Below are 19,238 nucleotides of genomic sequence, written 5' to 3'. Positions count from 1 at the left end.
GGTGACCGGTACTTTAATCCATTAGAGAGATTGAATTTGAAATTTGGATTGATCATGTTATATAACAACTGAACTAATCTATGGGATTGATTCCATTCCCCTTTCAAAGGAAGGATGTGTTAATGATAAATCTTTATTCATTTGTTAGTATATCTTTTTGTTAATAAAATCTAATCCCTAATGTTTTAACAGAACTGGAGTATATATGACTAGTTAACACTTTATTGGAAATAATCAGTTTGGCTAGTGCCAATTGCTTCAGAAAAATGGAATGGGTAAAATCTTGTTATGTATTCTGGCAAAACCAAGAAATGCAACTTTTTTTGGTATTCAGGAACTTGGAAGTCAAGTACCATGTATTCCTGAAAATATTGTGATAAAAATTCTTATTTTTTAGGGTTTTTTTTTAAGCAAGACAAATGGGGAGTGGGGAGTGCCTTGCCCAAGGCCACACAGTTAGGTGTTATATATATATATATATATATATATATATATACATATATGTATATATATATATACATATATATACATATATGTGTATATATATATACATATATGTATGTATGTATTAAGTGTCTGAGGCAGGATTTGAACTCAGGTACTCCTGAATGCATGCAGGGCCAGTGTTCTCTCCACTGAACCACCTAGCAGCTCCAAAATTCTTGTTTCTTGTGTGGCTGTAAAAGGAAAAGAAAGAGAAATTCATCTGCTTCATTTTAATAAGAAAACTAATTTTCTACACCATGCCTTTCTCATGGCTTTCTTCATTTCTGCATTTCTAAGTGTGTAGATGAGAGGGTTCAACATAGGTGCAATCATAGTGTAGAACAGTGAGAATTCTTTGTCATTATCTTTTGAATTGGTTGGTGGGATATAGGTGGAGACACAGGGTATAAAAAACAGAAGAACAACCATGAAATGGGAAGCACAGGTGGATAGGGCTTTACGCCGACCTTCAGCTGAATGATTCCTAAGATGATATAATATAATGACATAAGATGTCACCAAAGCAAGAAAAGTCGACAAGACAACCATTCCAGTGTTGGCAATGACTAAAATACTAGCAACATATGTGTCTGTGCAGGCAAGTTTTAAGAGGGGTTTTGAATCACACATAAAGTGATCGATTACATTAGGCCCACAAAAAGGTAACCTGAGGATCAAGAATAACTGGGCAATAGAATGCCAAAATGCCACCAACCAGACGAGCACGATCAGCATATTACATCTCTGCCTGTTGATAATTATCATGTAGTGTAATGGTTTACAAATGGCGACATAGCGATCAAAGGCCATTAAAACCAGAATGAAAATCTCCGCTCCTCCTAGTAAGTGCAATGTAAAGACCTGGGTCATGCACCCATTGTAAGATATAGTCTTGCCAGAAACAATTAAATCACTCATCAGTCTGGGAGCTGTGGTAGAAGTAAAGCAGGTATCAATGAAGGACAGGTGCCAAAGAAAGTAGTACATGGGTTGCTGTATAAGATGACTGTATGTGATGGTAATGAAGATAATGAAGTTCCCCAGGACAATTGCTAAGTAACAGGCCAGGAAAAAGACAAAACATAGTATCTTCATTTCTTCCTTCATGAGAAGTCCAAGGAGTATAAATTCAGTGACATTGTTATGGTTTTCCATGGATTAAGAGTACGAAAAGTTTATCTGAAGTTTAATCAACCTTAAAATATAAAGTAAATAATAATGCCTATAAATAAATAAATAAATGTAATTAATAAAGTTAATATAAAATGCATAATTTTATGAAAGTGTAGTGAAATCTTACATTAGTACTACAACTCACACTATCTTAAATTTAACCTAATTCTAAAAACATTTAAATAAAGGATTAATGATGCCCTTAGTTATTATCCATCCCAAATAAAAATTTTTCAAATTCATTGTCCATCCAACAATTCTTTCGTGGTCAATAAAATGCATTTGGTTTTAAATATATATAACATCAATTTAAAAGAGATAACAATAATCTAAGAATACCTAGATTGTATTTTAATAGTAATAGGATCTTTTTCTTCATTCTGGGCACCATGAAAATTCATTGCAATGTAATTTTAACATATTTGATTAAAAATTAAGATTGAAAAATAAATAAACTATGATTATGTATGTCTGTATGTATATTTTAATTGTTTTCTTCTACAAAAATCTATCAAAATTTCATATTATATATGGGTTAAAATTATAAATATAAATGTTAAGTGCAAATATAAATATTTGAAAAATTACTCAGGATATTTAGGATAAATACATTAAAAGGGAAATATCAAAAGCAAATATTCAATGCACTAGGTTTCCAGGCCATTTCCCATTCAACAAAGCTAAATGAATTATTGGATTCAATGAAATTAAATCATTCTTGGCTGGACAATAACCAAGTGAATATATTAAGGAAAGTTAGACACACACACACACACACACACACACACACATACACAAACAAATACACACACACACACACACACACACACACACAAAAACACCCTTACTCTCTAATAAAAACAGAATAACAAGTAAGTTCTGAATAGTAATCATACTGTTATAAATATAAAAATTTATATTCTAGAAATGGTTTACAAACTTTTCTTGTCACTATGTGACAAGAATGTTTCTTCATTAAATAAAGGGTGGTCTAGTCAAAAGAAAAACCTAAAGATCTTCTAGGACATGTACTATGTTCCATTTTGCCATCTAGCTATATCAGAATTGTTTCCTTTCTGTAATTAATCATTAATCACACATCCAATGTGAAGCATTAATTTTTTGCTTGGTGCAGGGCACTGATGCTTGAGAAAGGAAAGAAAAGAAAGAAATTGAGAGAGAGAGAGAGAGAGAGAGAGAGAGAGAGAGAGAGAGAGGAAAGAAAGGAAGAAAGAAAGAAAGAAAGAAAGAAAGAAAGAAAGAAAGAAAGAAAGAAAGAAAGAAAGAAAGAAAGAAAGAAAAAGAAAAAAAGAAAGAAAAGAAAAGAAATGTATAACAGTACAGAGAAAGAAAACTGTGGCTGTACTAAGGTGTCCCAGTTAATATGTTTAGGAGCTGGTGTACTTCTCTTCCAACCATGAAAGAAAGGAAGGAAGAAAATTAAGAAGGAAGCAAGGAAGGAAGGAAGGAAGGAGGGAGGTAGGAAAGAAAAAAAAGGAAGGAGGGAAGAAGAAAGAAACTCCTGGTATGAACTTTTTTTCTTTCTTTTTCTCTACCACATGAATATTGCAAATGACATGCAATATAGCATTCTTTTCAAGAGATTAAATCCTAAAAAGTAAATAAAATGAAGTAAAGAGTGAATAATAGACTTTTTGAATTTACATAAGTGGTTGTTTTGCAGCTAACCAAAGGAAAAAAGCCTCATTAAAACTATGGGAGTTTTTATAAAGCGATTAGGACAAATTCATTTTTCTCTCTAGTGTCAGTAACTGCTAAGACAAAAATAAAATGTTGTCCTCCTGGGCATAAATGTTAATAAGATGATATGTCAAAAATACTTTTTTATAAATTGTAGTTTGACTTTAGATAAATAATTTAATCTTTCTGCTCCTCACTTTACACACAACATGGGAATTATAAGACATACCTGACACATTACAGTTTCCTGATAAAATTTAGAATAGAATTTATTATATAGACTTACTTGGAATCAAAAGTCATTTTTCTATATTATGACTCCTCTCATGTTTTGTGCATATGAGAAATTTTATTTTATTTTGCGACATTTAAGAAATGAATGTTAAAAATATAAATTGGTACTTGAGAAAAATAGACCAAAAATATGACAATATACTTTGGAATACATTAAGCAACTGTTCCACTGTAAGTATCAATGAGAGTAAGTGAAAATTAATTCAGCTAAATAACTCCTTTTATGACTCAAAATGTATTAGAGTGAAGTAAGACATCATCTAAAAAAAGTATCACATTTCTACAGCATCTAACAGCTTTAGATAGCAATTTACTCATTTCAACTCAATTATTTCTTTTCCATTCACCATTGTTCCTATGAATGAAGTTAGAGAGTCAATGAAGGGTTAAGGGACATACAATATGTGTGGAAAATAAAGGAAAATTCTTTTACTGTGTACAACAGCACAGAGAGTGGGAACTGTAGCTATACTGAGGTGTCCCAGTTAATAGGAACTGGTGTAGTCCTCCTCCAACCATTAAAGAGCTTTGATAATATAATATATGAATACAGTAATAGAGTGAATGTATATAAATATTTAGAAACAAAAAATTACAGATTTCTGTTATTAACAGAATTGTGCTATGTAGAGAATGGAGGCATTTTCCTGGGCACCAAGGATAGATTTCAGGTTTTCATTGATGTTAGATGGGGAAAAATACATCTTTGTCATCCTATGAATTGCCTCTTAAGCATTTAACAACATTATTCTTAAATGTCTACAGGGTTTTTCTGCCATTTAAAGGTCATTTGGTAAAAAAAAAAAGTCCTCAAACAAGGAAAAATGAAGGACACCAAGCAATAAAAATAAATATAGGGAAAACAATTCAGATGGGCAAAAGTTAAAATTATGCTGTATTATATAAACTTAAAATAGCACTTGAAAAATGTGATTGATACCTGAGACAGAATTGATGACAAATATCAATTTGTGTGGTCCAACACACTGCCTGAAAGTCTCTACAAAACCCTCTTCCTCCACTGGTAAGAAGTTGTGTTCTTCATGGTAATAGTATTTCTTTCAGATCAAAAGTAGGGCAAATGTTCTGAGGACAATCACTCTCCATTTGGACTAAAGTTCAGAAAAATATCAGTCCCTCTAATTCTCTGTTTTCTCTTTAAACCTTTCAAGAAAACAACAATTCAAGAAAGACTTAATGAGTATTGTCAGAATTTTAAAAGTACATTACAGTCCAGTAAGTAAGATGGATTCCCAGAGGATATTTCAAATCTGGTCAAACTATAGGTGATTAACAACCAGAAATAAATCATACTACTTAGGGAATTCACTTTAGTCTTTCATTTTTCATTAAGGCAAATCCTAGGAAGTAGAAACTGTACTTTGCCTTTAGCTCCATTCTGTTTACTTTCTGTATTATGTCACAAAGCCTGAATAGCATTGCGCCTGATAAATGATGTGTTGACTGAATATTGCAACTATACAAATCTGATGCTTCCAAAAGCTTAGTGAATTCCAAAAATATTTGTGATATTTAAGAAAACATTAAGAAGGTAGAATTTCACTTTTTATCATCTTCTCCTTCTACATGTTCTCAATTTCCTTCCCTCTCCCTTTCCTCCTTTCTCTACCTGTCTGCTTTTTTCTTTACTTCCTTTCTCCTTCTTATTCCTCTCTTTCTCATTGTATCTTTTCTGTCCATCTGAATCTGTCTATATCCCTCTCTTTCACATTCATACATGACTATACACACACACATACACACACACACACACACACACAAATACACATAGCATAGCTGTAGCTGTACTACTTTTCCTGTCTATAGAGCAGTCAAACCTACATTTGCTTGACAGTATTCTCATCTTTACAAGTAGATATTACCATGATCCTTATTTTAAACAATTTTATTTTCTTTTTTTAAACTTAGTCACTTGGTAAATTTTTCTGGTGATGATGCTTGTCCTTCATACTCAAAGAAAACCATGACTTTAGGGAGGTGATCCATGACAAGCACATGAATTGGATTTGAGTGAGGGGATGCTGGAGTAAGTCACGAGTGTCACATTATCCTCCAGAACCATAAGGATCCAGTTGCCAAATATGAATGAGAGTGACTGTAAATGGCCCTGACTGCAAGGCAATTGGGGTTAAGTGACTTTCCCAGATCATACACCAAGTAAGGGTCTGAGGCTGGATTTAACCTCCTGTCCTCCTAACTCCAAGGCAGGGTTCTATCCACTGTTTCCCCTAACTGTCCTAATCTTTTCTATTACCATGGAGAGAACTAGTGGCCTGATACAAATTGCTTTGAAATATGCAAATTTCACATGTAAAATTCCTTAGCCCAAGAGTATCATTTCCTGCTTTTTTTTTTAACATTCCACTTGGATTTCCCAAGGGTATCTCAAACTATATGTGCCTTGGAATATTATTAACTTTAAACTTAAACTTTAGTTTTAAGCCTTAAGTCGTCTTTGTAAACTCTCCTATCCCGAAAAGCATTTCATGATTACTCCTTTTCCAAAGCCTGTCTCTTTGGATTTCTTACTCTTTCCTATTCTCTATGATAATTTGTGAATTCTTGTCAATTCTACCTTCTCTACAAGTTTTTCATCAGTATAAGCTTTTTCTACTCTTAGCATAGTCATCCTAAATCAGACTTTATCATCTCTTGGCTGAAAGATTACAATAGTCTCCAAATGAATATTCCTAACTATACTCTGCCCTATTGTCTCTAGTAAAATGGCATTTTGTTTCCTGGTTTAGTCTCTCTTTAAACCTACTTTATTACATCCGTAACAATATATCAGAAGGTACAACTGAATGATTTGCAGTTATGGTAAAGTCAATAGAACAAAATCTAAACTCGTTATCATTGCCCTCTAAACTTTATCTTTAAAAGTTCACTAGTGAGGCAGCTAGGTGGAGCAGTAGATAAAAGCACTGGTCCTGGAGTCAGGAGTACCTGGGTTCAAATCCGATCTCAGACACTTAATAATTACCTAGCTTGTGGCCTTGGGCAAGCCACTTAACCCCATTTGCCTTGCAAAAACCTAAAAAAAAAGTGCACTAGTAATTTCAAAAATATTAAAATTCTCTCAATCACTAGACCCCAATATAGATCTCAGCCCAGACTTCACTTTCATTTTGATGTTTACCTCACACGACCAATATTCACTAAGCTATTAAATTCTGCCATTTTTAACCTTCCTAAAATCTCATATGCATATCCTTTTACATGAGAACCATGAAGTCTTCCGTAGATGATTCAAGTTGCATTTTTGTTGTTATCTCTAATACAAGTATTATTCTTCTCCAATTCAACAGTCATATTGATTTTTCTAAGACAAGTTTGAGATTATGATATTCCTATTCAATGCATATAAATTCCATTTTTTCTACTTTAGAAAAAAAATAGTCTGCTCTTTGATATTTAAAGACTTTTATCACCTAATAAATTTCTACCTTCCCAATCTTCTTAGGTGGTTTCTAACATTGTTTAATAAGACAATGTAAGATGCCACTAATGAAAGAAAAGTAATAAACACCATCATATCAGAATTAGATATCAGAAATATGTGTGTCTGCACAAACAAGTTCGAAGAGGGGTTTGAGATCATATATATAGTGATCGCTTTGATTATGACTATCAAATGGTAATTAGCAACCATGAGTATCTGGGCAAAGACATGCAAAAAGCCACTCCCAAGGCTATCAGGATCATGGTGTTATATCTCTATTAATTCACATTGACTAAAGCTCTGCCCAATTCTCAACCTATCCAAAAGCTCCATGTGAACCCTAACTTGCTCTGCCCTACTCTAAGCCAAATATCCAACTCTTACTTTCGAATCCTCTGCCTTCTAGTCCTCATGCCACCCAAAGCCAAAATCACTTGGAGCCATAAACAGCAACTTACTGGACCTTGATCCGAAACTCCATCCTGTTTATAGCTTAGGAATAGGAAGGAAAAAGAGGTCAAGTACCTTGGCTGAAGTCTCATGGCTAAGACAGACTTTAGAGAAGCGTGGAAGGAATTATGGGATCTGATGCGGAGTGAAGGCAGCAGAACCAAGAGACCATTTGCAAACGGAACAAGATCATGATGAGTTGAGCAGCTATGATAAAGCAGGTGCTCTCAGCAGGAAGGGGATCTAGAAAAATTCTGGAGGATGCATTCGCCATTAAGGCATCCTCAGCATGATGAAAGTCAAAATAAAAAAAAAAACACCCGGGAAAATGGGAATGAATACTATCTTCACGTCGTTACAAAGCTTCACTTCTGTTTTCCCTTGGCACCCCGTGTTTTCCTTTCTTTTCGCTAATTCCTGATTTCTCAAAGACAAAATCCAGAGTATTCGACGCCGATCTATTGCAATATTTGACATTTCTAAAAATGCAGGTGGCCGAATGTTGAAAAGCCTCTAGAGGATGTAATTTGAAAAATAAACTTAAACTCAACAACCGCTGCAGGTAACACTGACTTCTCATTGTCCCCAAGTGGGGAGAGATGTCAGTCTATGGTGAAGACTTTTCAGGTAGGTCAGGCCCCATCAATGTCTTGGTGGCACTCTGAGCTTCCTCGGGGTTTTTCTGGATTTCCCATTCCATCCGCCAAAGACCCCAATCACTGCCTGCGGTGCTTCATCCAATCTCCCCCTTGGGGCTTTGATTTCTCTGATTGTTGGTTGAATATGGATAATACTGGAAAGGTCATGAGCCTCGTGTTGTCTTGGCAGTGGCGATCCTATTGGAATCTAGATGTGGGTTTGTTTATGTCGGGGCAAATCTGTTTAGACCTCTGTCTGAATGTTTTCACAAACACAAGCAGAGATGCCTTTGGCTCTGGGGAATCTGAATGGAGCATCAACTTGGATCTCTTACCCCACCCCAGCTGGAATACCTTCGTAGTTATCTGGAGAAACGGGAGGGCGCGCGCGCACACACACACACACACACACACACACACAAAAACACACGCACACACAGACACACACACAGAAACACATGCACACGCACACATGCAACCGCACACACACGCACACACAGAGACACACACACAGACACATGCACACACACAGAAAACACAGACACGCACACAGAGACACACAGAAACACACGCACACGCACACACAGAGACACACACAGACACATGCACACACACAGAAACACACACGCACCCACAGACACACACAGAAACACACAGACGCACACACAAACACACGCACACACAGACACGCACACAAAGAAACACACACACATGCACACACACAGAAACACACACGCACACACGCAGAAACACACAAACAGACCAAGACACAAAGAAAGAGAGCCAAGGAGGAGCACACAGTGGCTCACCAAGTAACAGACACAAAGACAGAAAGCTGAGAATGGAAAGCATCAGAGAAGGGCTCAGCCTTGCCTGGAGAAGTCCCTCAATGGAAGGGTGTGTGTGTGTGTGTGTGGAGCTTTATCCAGTTACTTAAGGGGGAGGAGGTGGGCTTCAGGGTCCTCGGCACGTGCCGAAGCTTCTCTTGGAAGGCAGGCAGGAAGGGGCTTCCTTGGCTGTGTCGTGGCTGCAGTCGGGCTCTAATGGGGAGAACCTGAGGCAGAGGCCTTCATTCTGCAGAGCCCGGAGGAGTGCGGGACTAGCGCCGGGGGGGTCGCAGCTCCAGCTCGGAGGCCTTTGGCCCTGAGCATTTTTTCTACAGGAATCCCCGAGGTGGTGGGGTCGCGTGTTGTCCCCACTCCAAGAAGCAAGAGGCGAGGTTGCCTGGGGGCGTCTCTGTTCCGGAGAAGTTTCCCGGGTGCAGCCACGGGCCGGGGCCAAGCCTTAGGGATCTGATGTTCCAGCAGGCGCCCTCTTAGTCTGATTCCGCAGGCGGCTGGGATGCCCAAGGAGAGGAAGGCCGGGCCCGGAGGAGGCAGGGCCAAGGCCCCTTTTTCTCCCAGCCTCTGCAGAATGCAGCCGGAGCCCCGAGGGACAAAAGACGTGCTTCCTCCCGGACAGTCGCCAGGATGCCCCGGGGCGTCCCTTCTGCCACCCACCCCAGGGGCTCCCAGTCGGATCCCAGCCGATTCGCCCATGCCACCTCCTGTCAGTTCCCGCGGCTGCAGCCAGGTCGGCCCTAGCAGGCAGGCCAAAGCCTTGACCCGGCCCCCCGACGCTGCTTGCTCCGCAGACCTGAAAGTCGCCCTCTCTCACGCTGACCTCTGGCCCCAGTTTCATGCTCACCAGAATGAAATGATGGCACCAGGTCGGGGCGGGCCATGTTCCCCACCCTAAGGTACAAAGTGCAGGGCCTGGGCGGCGCGGCCCACTACCAGCTCCAGGGAGACTTCCGACACAGCGATCCCCATCACTGGCGTTTCCAGAAGGGCCAATGCTCTCCGTATCAAGTGGAAGAGACCTCGCTGCCAGGGGGTCAGTTCTACATCCACCCTGACTCGCCCAACACCGGGCCACACGGGATGAAGAAGGCCATCTCCTTCAAGAAACTCAAACGGACAAAGGCCAAGAGCCCTTCCGGGAATGCCACCCAGCCCATCGTACTCAAGTCTCTGCACAAATACCAGTCCAGGCCTCACCTTGAAGAAGTGAAGGCTGGACACCAGGCCTCCCTGCCTTCCAGCTCTTCCTCCTCATCCTCTGGCCACATCTTCACCTTCCCAGAAACAGAATTTATTGCCGTCACTGCATATAACAATGTGGACGTCATTCACCTCAAAATCAACAACAGTGCCTTTGCCATGGCCTTTCCCAAAGGCCCCCTGGGTCATGGGATCTTGAACAATGGTCTCCCCCTTGGAGAAGCTAGTGCCAGTACCTCTGGAAGCTGCTTCTCTTTCGGGGGCCATGCCCTCGGAGGCAAGGAGGATGCTGCCCAAGACAAGGACAGGGTTTTCCCTAATCCTTCCCATCTGAGCCTGATCCCACAGACCCCCCTTGCAGCAGAACTCTACCTCCACTCCTGGCTGGAGCAGTAGGAGCATTGTGCCCCCGAGCCACGTTGCCATGAACCCAGGCACCTTTCCTTCTTCTTCTCCACCTGCCATGTCTTTTAACTCCACACCAGAACACATAGTCTAACTAGTGGTGGCCCCCATGGTCCTCTCTGACACCTGACAGATAAGCAATGAAGCCTGGCTTCCATCGGAACACCTAAAGCCTAAGAATACCACCCAGAAGCCCGAGATGAACAATGGCTAAACAGGGAAAAGTCGAACTATCTGACCAAGTCACAGTGGCCTCATTCAATAGCAGGTCAACCAAGATCAGTTAGTATGAGGGTTTCCAAATGACAAATGGCAATAGAGTGATCAAAGGCCATGAACAGTCAGATGCATAATTTAACAACACCCAAGATGTGACTCAGGAAAAGCTGAGTCATATTACTAATAAAGGATATGCTTTGTCTTTCCCCTAATATGTGCTTAATCAATTAAGAACAAGTGACAATGAAAATAGTACTTACATTATAAGACCAGATGACTACATATGATGGTGATAAACATGATGAAGCTTTCCAGAAAAATTATAAAATAGCAGAGCAAGAAGTTCACAAAGCATGTATTTCAAGTAGTTTATAAATATCCACAAGAATTATAATTCATCTAAATCACAAATAACAGTAAATTATCAATAGCATCATGGCAGATGGAAAATTTGTTCCTGCATTATTCAAATATGCAAAGGCAACATTAGATTGAATCATTGAATATTTTTAATTTTGTGGAAAGTAAACTTTTTTTTTTAGCTAGGTCCTAGGAATTCTTTGAAAATCAAGTCAGGATTATTCTTCTATAAGTCATCAGAAAACCTGGAAAGACTTGCATGAACTGATGTTGAGGGAGTAGAACACATTGATAGGGATATTGTGTGATAATTATCTATGATGAATAACTTTTCTCAGCAATGAACAAAGTCTAATGATCAAAAAATTCTAACAACATAAAATGGAAAACACCTTCCACATCTATTGAAGCACCTATGAAGTCTGAGTCCAGATCAAACTTACTATTTCAATTTGAAATTTATCTTTCTCTTTTTCCTTTTTCTTCTGATTCTTCTTTCACAAATTGATTATTGATAGGGAAATATGGTTAACACATCTATATTTGTGTAATCCATACTTGATTGCTCACTGTCAAAGGGAGGAGTGAGGGAAGGAAGGAAAGGAGAAAAATGTGGAACTCAAAACTTTACAAAATATGATCATTGAAAATTATTTTTGCAAATAGTTAAAATACATAAATAATTTTTAAAAAAGAAAGAAACTTGTATTAGTATAATACTTCCCCAAATGCATTCAAACATATGAAATATTTTTGTGCTTCTGGTTTCAAATATGTTATTTATATTGAATGTAACTATTTTTAACAATGACTAAAGTTTTTCTATTTCTCCATTTGAACAGTAATTTAATGATGAAATTGTCATAATCATGGCAAAGCTAAAGATAATACATAGATTTAGTTAATGATGCAATAAGGAAACACTTCTAATTTGTCAAAAAGAAGTATGAAAAATTCAGAAATTCTAGGACAATTGGAATATTAAACTATTAAGTGTCAATATGAAGAAAGATATCCTTAAAATTAGTTGAAAATGCCTTTTGGAAATCAAGTATAAAAAAGGATGGTGAAACTATCTTTAAATATAAAAAAATAATTTTCACTTATCTCTTGTGCATATGTCTAATCCACAAATAGTCAAAAATCATCATGTGTTAATAAAGCTTTAAAAAATTAACACATTGAAGAGGAAGGAAAAAAAATCAAAGAACTGACAAACTAATACAAGTGCTACGTCAAGTGGAGCTCAAAAATTGAATGACTCAAATTCATATTAAAGATAATTTTACAATTGTCTGAGATAAAAATATGGAAGATTTTTTCTATAGAGGATATGCTTGGAACAGGGTATTTATTTGGCTAATTTGGGAGGCAAATGAATCTGAAGCTTTAGTAGGAAATATTACCAGGTTGCATTTTTGGAAGTAATTGAAATGATGTGCTATTCCTTTACTTTTCATCAAATGACATTTTCTCAATCTTTATTAGTCTCCCTCTAAATGAACTGGATGGATCTATGTTTTGTTTTGTTTTTTAGGTTTTTGCAAGCTAAATGGGGTTAAGTGGCTTGCCCAAGGCCACACAGCTAGATCATTATTGTCTGAGACTGGATTTGAACTCAGGTACTCTTGACTCCAGGGCCGGTGCTTTATCCACTGCACCACTAGCTGCCCCGAGGTTGGATCTATATTACCTCTATTCAACAGGTGAAAGTTTCGTCTCCCTTTCTCTCTTCATTTTTGCTCTCTTCTATTTACCACCTGTCTTCTAGTATTACTTTGATTTTCCCTTAGATAAATGTCATAGTGAGCCATTACTTCCACAATCAGATGATTCAATAATGTTGAGTTCTTCAAGAATTTGACCTCCTCTTGCATTATTGTATATTTTCCTTTTTCCATTAAGAAAATTTTAGAATTCTTCATCTTAAATTTTTGGGGAAAGATCTGTGAACATATTTCAAACTAATAATTTTGGAATCAAAAAATGGAACCATAGCACAGAGACTGGTATTTCAGTCAAGGTTCTTTTCTAATCCTGCTTTCTCATCTTAGTTACTTTAGATGCTAGAACACAAAAGAAATCTGAGACTTATTCTTGATTTGTAGCCTACCTGTGGTTGGAGTTATCTTTATCCAGATAATCTGAACTATTGAATTTAACTCACTGCTGTGCATTTTCCATAGTTTCTTTACACTTACTACTATGTAGATACTGTCAAAGTATCCATGAACTAGGTAGGCTGAAGATGAAGCATTATAACTAATAAATCATAAAGAGATGGTGAAATCTCAGCCAGAAGGAAGCTTAGCAGAATTATTACACAATATCTTTAATTTTGCAGAAGACAAATATGAAGCTCTAAATAGTGAAGGATTGTTTAACTTTCCACAACAATGAAGTAGAAAAATAGAGCTTTAATATTGTTCCATTTAAGTCCACACCTACCATTTTATATTTGCTTTAAAGAGACATATTGAAAGAGAGATAATGAAACAAAGGTACACAGACAAAGAGGTGAAGAGATGGAGACAGAAGGGGAAAGAAAGATATATAGAGGCAGTGAAAGTATTAAAGTCAGAGACAGAGCATAGAGTTATAGAACAACATTGACAGAGGAGAGGAAAGAGAGACATAGAAGCAGAGAGTTAAAATGAAGAATGGTCAGGAGCAGAAACAGATTCAATGAGAGTCATTAAGTAAAATAAAGACAGACATCAAAGAAATATATAGCTACCTATGACAGTACACCACAAAGGACCTTCCAACTATGACATTCAGTGTAAGATTAAACTTTTTTTTCTGAGTAGAGGATGGTGACTGAAGAATGTAGATAAATACTGTATTTTCTCACTCAAGAAGAAAAAAAATAGGATCCAATAGTTTCTTGGAAAAGGTGGTTAAGAACTTAACTAATGGAAACAGAAACTTGGAAAAGAATTTAATCCAAGTTAATTGAAAATAATTCTCTTGCATTTTTGAGAACACAGGGATTCTTCATTGCATAAGTCGCATCTACTTGCATTCTCATCCAACCTAGTTAATGAACATGTGAGTTAAGCGTTACCTTACTGGTCAAACATGCCAATCACAAAATGCCTGAGAATTTCCAGAGAAGAATTTTAACATAAATAGGAAGAAATGAAAGAGCAAAAAAAGTATTAATTTACTATTGATGTAGTAAAATATTATTTTCTCTCAATACTATTGATATTTTTGCATTTTTTATTATTATTGGTCCTTTATTATACTTTCATCTGTGATTTTATATAGAGAATGTCCCTGCAGAAAAATCCTCTTGCTTAGGTACAATGGCATTTTTTCTGAAATTTATTATCTTAAAGGCAACTAGAGGTTACTTGACATTACTTGATATCAATTGTCTTTATTCTCATTGATACAAACTTTTTATGGACTCTCATTCCATGCATTTGGAGTTATGTTTTAAATCTTTATCATGTTTTTCAAGCTTCATGCTTATAAATCATCTTGACAAATTTTATTCAATCAAGATTCATTAATTTTATTTTATCATTGTAGTCAACATACATCAATTTATTTGCAGAAAAAATTTACACTCTATATCAAATTATAACATTAAAAAATTAAGGTTATAGCAAAATAAATTATTAATATCAAGGTTTTCCCTTTTCAGATTTAAATATTCACATTTTCGCCATTTTAGATTTCAAGTTATAATTTTGCAAGTTGTAAAGGCTGGAATAATTGTAGAATTTATATGTCATGTGGCATAATTGATATTGTAATAGATAAGAAATTGAATTAAAATAAATGAATTTAGTTCTAAAATATCTTTATTTATATAGAATCAAAGTATAGCTAAAATATGAAAAACAGATTATTTCAGAACAAACTACAAAAATCTTAAACCAAAGGTGTAACGTATCAAGCTTGCCAGATGAAACTAGAGAGAAGTGTGAAAAAAAGCCCTACTCTCTTGAGAAACAATTATTACATATTCTATTCCCTTCTTCCAGAGAAGAGAAAGTAGTGGTGATAGAATTTATGTGGATGTTTTTTTTTTTCTCTCCTTCTCTGCTTGCTGAGAGAGCATATTTGAAACAAAATAATTACAGGGCAAACAAAAGAAATTTTGCTATAGGAGTATATGTTAGACCACATCCAAAAAAGAACTTTTGAGGAAGCATAAGGTGAATGGAGAGAGAGAGAGAGAGAGAGAGAGAGAGAGAGAGAGAGAGAGAGAGAGAGAGATTGGAGTCAATGGGGATGGGAAAAAATAGAATGGAGGGAAAGACAGCTGGCAATAGTAACTTTGGTAAAGACAATATTGAAGAAATTTCGCTGATGAATTTATGATATAGAATTCTATCCATTTCCCCCTCAAAAATAAAATCACTTTATAGCTGCTTCAGCTTGGAGAAGAGAATGAACACTTTCTGCCTCAGTTTCTTCACTCTAAAATGAGGACAGTAACAATACCTTCCTCTGAGAATTGTTGTGAGGTCCCGATAAAATAATATTTTAAAATATAATCAAGTATAATGAAAGCTAACAAGAAATACACTGAAATAGCTTATTATAGAAAATCCTGCTCCTCTTGATTCCTGTATCAAATGTTTCTCAGTCATTCCAGCGAGTTGCTGAAAAATTAGAACAAATTGCATCCTAAAAAATAGAAATGGTGGCATCTAAAACATGGGGAATGGGGCAGTTGCGGTATTCTTTTTGGTTTACTTTATCATATAGTATGGAGTTTGACCTTAAGCATTGACACCATGACCTGAATAATCCCTTGATTTAAGGGATTTAAGAAGGTATTTCTTCTCCTGTTGTCACTTTTGCTTTTGGTCCTGAGAAATGGGTGTAGGGCATTTGTCATATCCTAATTCACTTGACCTTCTAATGATCTATATTCAGGGAGCAATGTATGTTTTAACCAAAATGAAATATGAAGCAACATATCAGGTCGGATCTTGAATTGAGCCAGTCAAAGACGGAAGCCTTGAGAAACTAGGGAGGGTGGTACTTTCATACATTAGAGAGATTGAATTTTGAAATTAGGACTGTACTATATAACAACTGAACTAATCTATGAGACTAATTCCCTTCCCATTTCCCCTTCCATTTTATGATAAATATTCATTTATTTATTATTTGAAAATACAATCTAATTTCTAATGTTTAAACAGAACTGGAGTACAAATGACTAGAGCAACATTTAAGTGGAAATAATCCACTGGGTTTACAGCAATTGCTTCAGGAGGCCTATATAGTTAAAATCTCATTGAGTATTCAGAACTCTGGAAAAGTCAGGAAATTTTGGTGTTCAGAAATCATGTACTATATATACTCCTGAAGGTCTTCTGATTCAAATACTTATTTTTTTTACTGTACAAGAAAAAAGAGACATTGAAATGTATCTACTATATTTTGATAAGAAATTCAGTTTTCTCCACCATACCTTTCTTATGGCATTTTTGATTTCATTATTTCTCAGTGCATAGATGGGAAGGTTCAGCATAGGTGCTAGCACAGTGCAAAACAACCCTGAGAACCCTTTGTATTATACATGGAACTGGAAGGTACAATATAGGTGGAGATATATGGTATATAAAACAAAACAACAACCATGTCATGTAACACATAGGTGGAGGGAGCTTTACACCAAGTTTCAGATGAATATAATGTGATATATAAGGTGATATAATGTGATGATATAAAATGTGGACAAAACAAGAAAGTTTGTCAAGATACCCATTCCAGTGCTGACAATGATTAAAATAGCAGCACCCTGTGTGTCTGTGCAAGAAAGCTTTAAGAGGGCTTTTGAGTCACACATATAGTGATCTATTTGATTAGGCCCACAGAATGGTAACCTGAGAGTGATGACAAACTGGGCAACAGAATGCTAAAATGCCACCACCAATGCCAGTGGGATCAGCATATTACATCTCTGCCTGTTGACCGCTATCATTGTAGTGAAAGGGTTGACTGATGGCTATAAAAGGATCAAAGACCATTACAACAAACATGAGAATATAAACACCTAAGTAAATGAAAAGTAAAGACCTGAGTCATGCAGCAATTATAAGAGATAGTCTTGCTTGAGGCAATTAAGGCACTAATCAGTCTGGAAGCTGTGGTGAAAGTAAAGCATGGATCAACTAAGGAAAAGTACAAAGAAAGTAATAGTTGTTTGTTGGGGAATGCTGTGTGTGGGAAAACTAAACTTTCATCACCTGGTGTCCTAGAACACCAGAGTATTATTTTATTAAGTGTCATGGGAGTGGGAGTGGACCAGGGACTGGAGAGGATATTTAAGCACTTGTATTTTGGTAAATAAACAGACCTTGGGGTACAGGGAGAACTTGTCTCTCTTGTCTCCCTCTCCTTCAACATTCACCTGGGTAAAAGTTAAGAGAGTGGGGAGAGGCTGTATGTTATAGTTATGAAGATAGTGAAGTTCACCACAAATATCGCTAAGTAAGAAGCCACAAAAATGGCATAAGCAGGTTATCTTCATTTCTTCTTTCATGAGGAATTTCAAGAGTATAAATTCATTGACTTTGTTCTTGATTTCCATGTATTGAGAGTAAAAACTACCAATCCAGAAGTTTAATTAAACTGAAAACATCAAGGGCATGATAAAGTCTAGTTAATATTGAAGGCACAATTTTAGTGAAAGTAAAGTCAAATTTCACTTTGCAACTCACACTAGGTTCTCCAATTTGACCTCATTTTTAAACATTTTACCCTTAATATTATCCATCCCATATAAAAGTTTCTAAAATTCTTTGTCCATCTAACACTTTTCTTTGTCAATGAAATGCATTTAGATTCAAAACTATAACATGAACTTTAAATTTTAAATAAAATTTTAAATAGCCTAAGAACACCTAGAGTGTATTTTGACATTAATGAGATCCTTTTCTTCAGTGTAAGCACCATGAAATGCTCATTGCAACATAATAAAATTTAACACATTTGATTAAAAAATGGCAATTGAACAATAAAGAAGATATCTGCATCTATATCTATCTATATCTATATCTTTATATCTATCTATAGATGTATGTATATATATATATATATATATATATATATATATATATATATATATATATGTTTGTGTGTAAGTATTACTTTATTGACCCAATGAAAACCTGTCTAAATTTCATCTTTCTATTTGGGATGAAAATTATAAATGTAAACATTAACTGTGAATTTTAAAATTTCAAAATTACTCAGGAAAATGAGAACAAATTCATTTAAAGGGGAATATCAAAAGCAATAATGAAAGCAATACCAGGCCTTTTTCCATCAAATATAAATAAATTAATTATTAGATTAAAAGTAAATCATTCTTGGATTTTGAAACCCTGAAATATAGGCAAGTGGAGACACAATTGGAAAGAAAGACACTCACACACACACACACACACACACACACACACACAAACACATACACACACAGAGACAAACACAATGAAAACAAAAAGCCATGTTCACTCTCTCATGTACATAATATAACAGAGTATGTCGTAACTAGTAATAAGATGAGTGAAAACATATTTCCTAGAAATGAATTACAAAAATGTTTTTTTCTCTTCAGTAAAGGGCTGCCAAAGCAAAAGGTGAATGTCATGATCTTCCAGGACAAGTACCATGATGAAATTTACCATCTAACTGCTTCAGAATTTATTTCAACATTCAATCATCTCTCTAACCCAAATTGCAATATTTCTGACACTGATACATATGAAAGGAAAGAAAGAAAGAAGGATGGAATAAAGTAAGAAAGAAAGAAAGCAAAAAGGAAGGAAGGAAGCAAAGAGAGAAATCAAGAAAGAAGGGAGGAAGGAAAGAGAGGAAGAAAGAAAATGAAAAAAGAAAGAAAGGAAGGAAGGAAGGAAGAAAAGGAAGAAGGAAGTATAGAGAGAAATCAAGAAATAAGGGAGGAAGGAAAGAGAGGAAAAAAGAACAGAGAAAGAAAGAAGAAAAGAAGGAAGAAAAAAGAAAGAAGGA

At 36.1% G+C, this 19,238-nt stretch overlaps 1 protein-coding gene across 1 annotated transcript; it reads right to left on the bottom strand.

Moving 5' to 3' along the window:
* Positions 1–711: 711 nt before the first annotated feature.
* LOC141516973 (olfactory receptor 4P4-like) lies at positions 712–1,641 on the bottom strand. The gene has a single exon (XM_074227922.1). It carries the CDS (start codon positions 1,639–1,641, stop codon positions 712–714), a length of 930 nt encoding a protein of 309 aa, XP_074084023.1.
* Between the last annotated feature and the right edge of the window lie 17,597 nt (positions 1,642–19,238).

The sequence above is a fragment of the Macrotis lagotis genome, chromosome 3 (assembly GCF_037893015.1).
Source record: "Macrotis lagotis isolate mMagLag1 chromosome 3, bilby.v1.9.chrom.fasta, whole genome shotgun sequence".
Classification (NCBI taxonomy): Eukaryota; Metazoa; Chordata; class Mammalia; order Peramelemorphia; family Peramelidae; genus Macrotis; species Macrotis lagotis.
The sequence above is the reverse complement of the archived record's forward strand: the minus strand, read 5'-3'. Positions and strand labels throughout refer to the sequence as shown.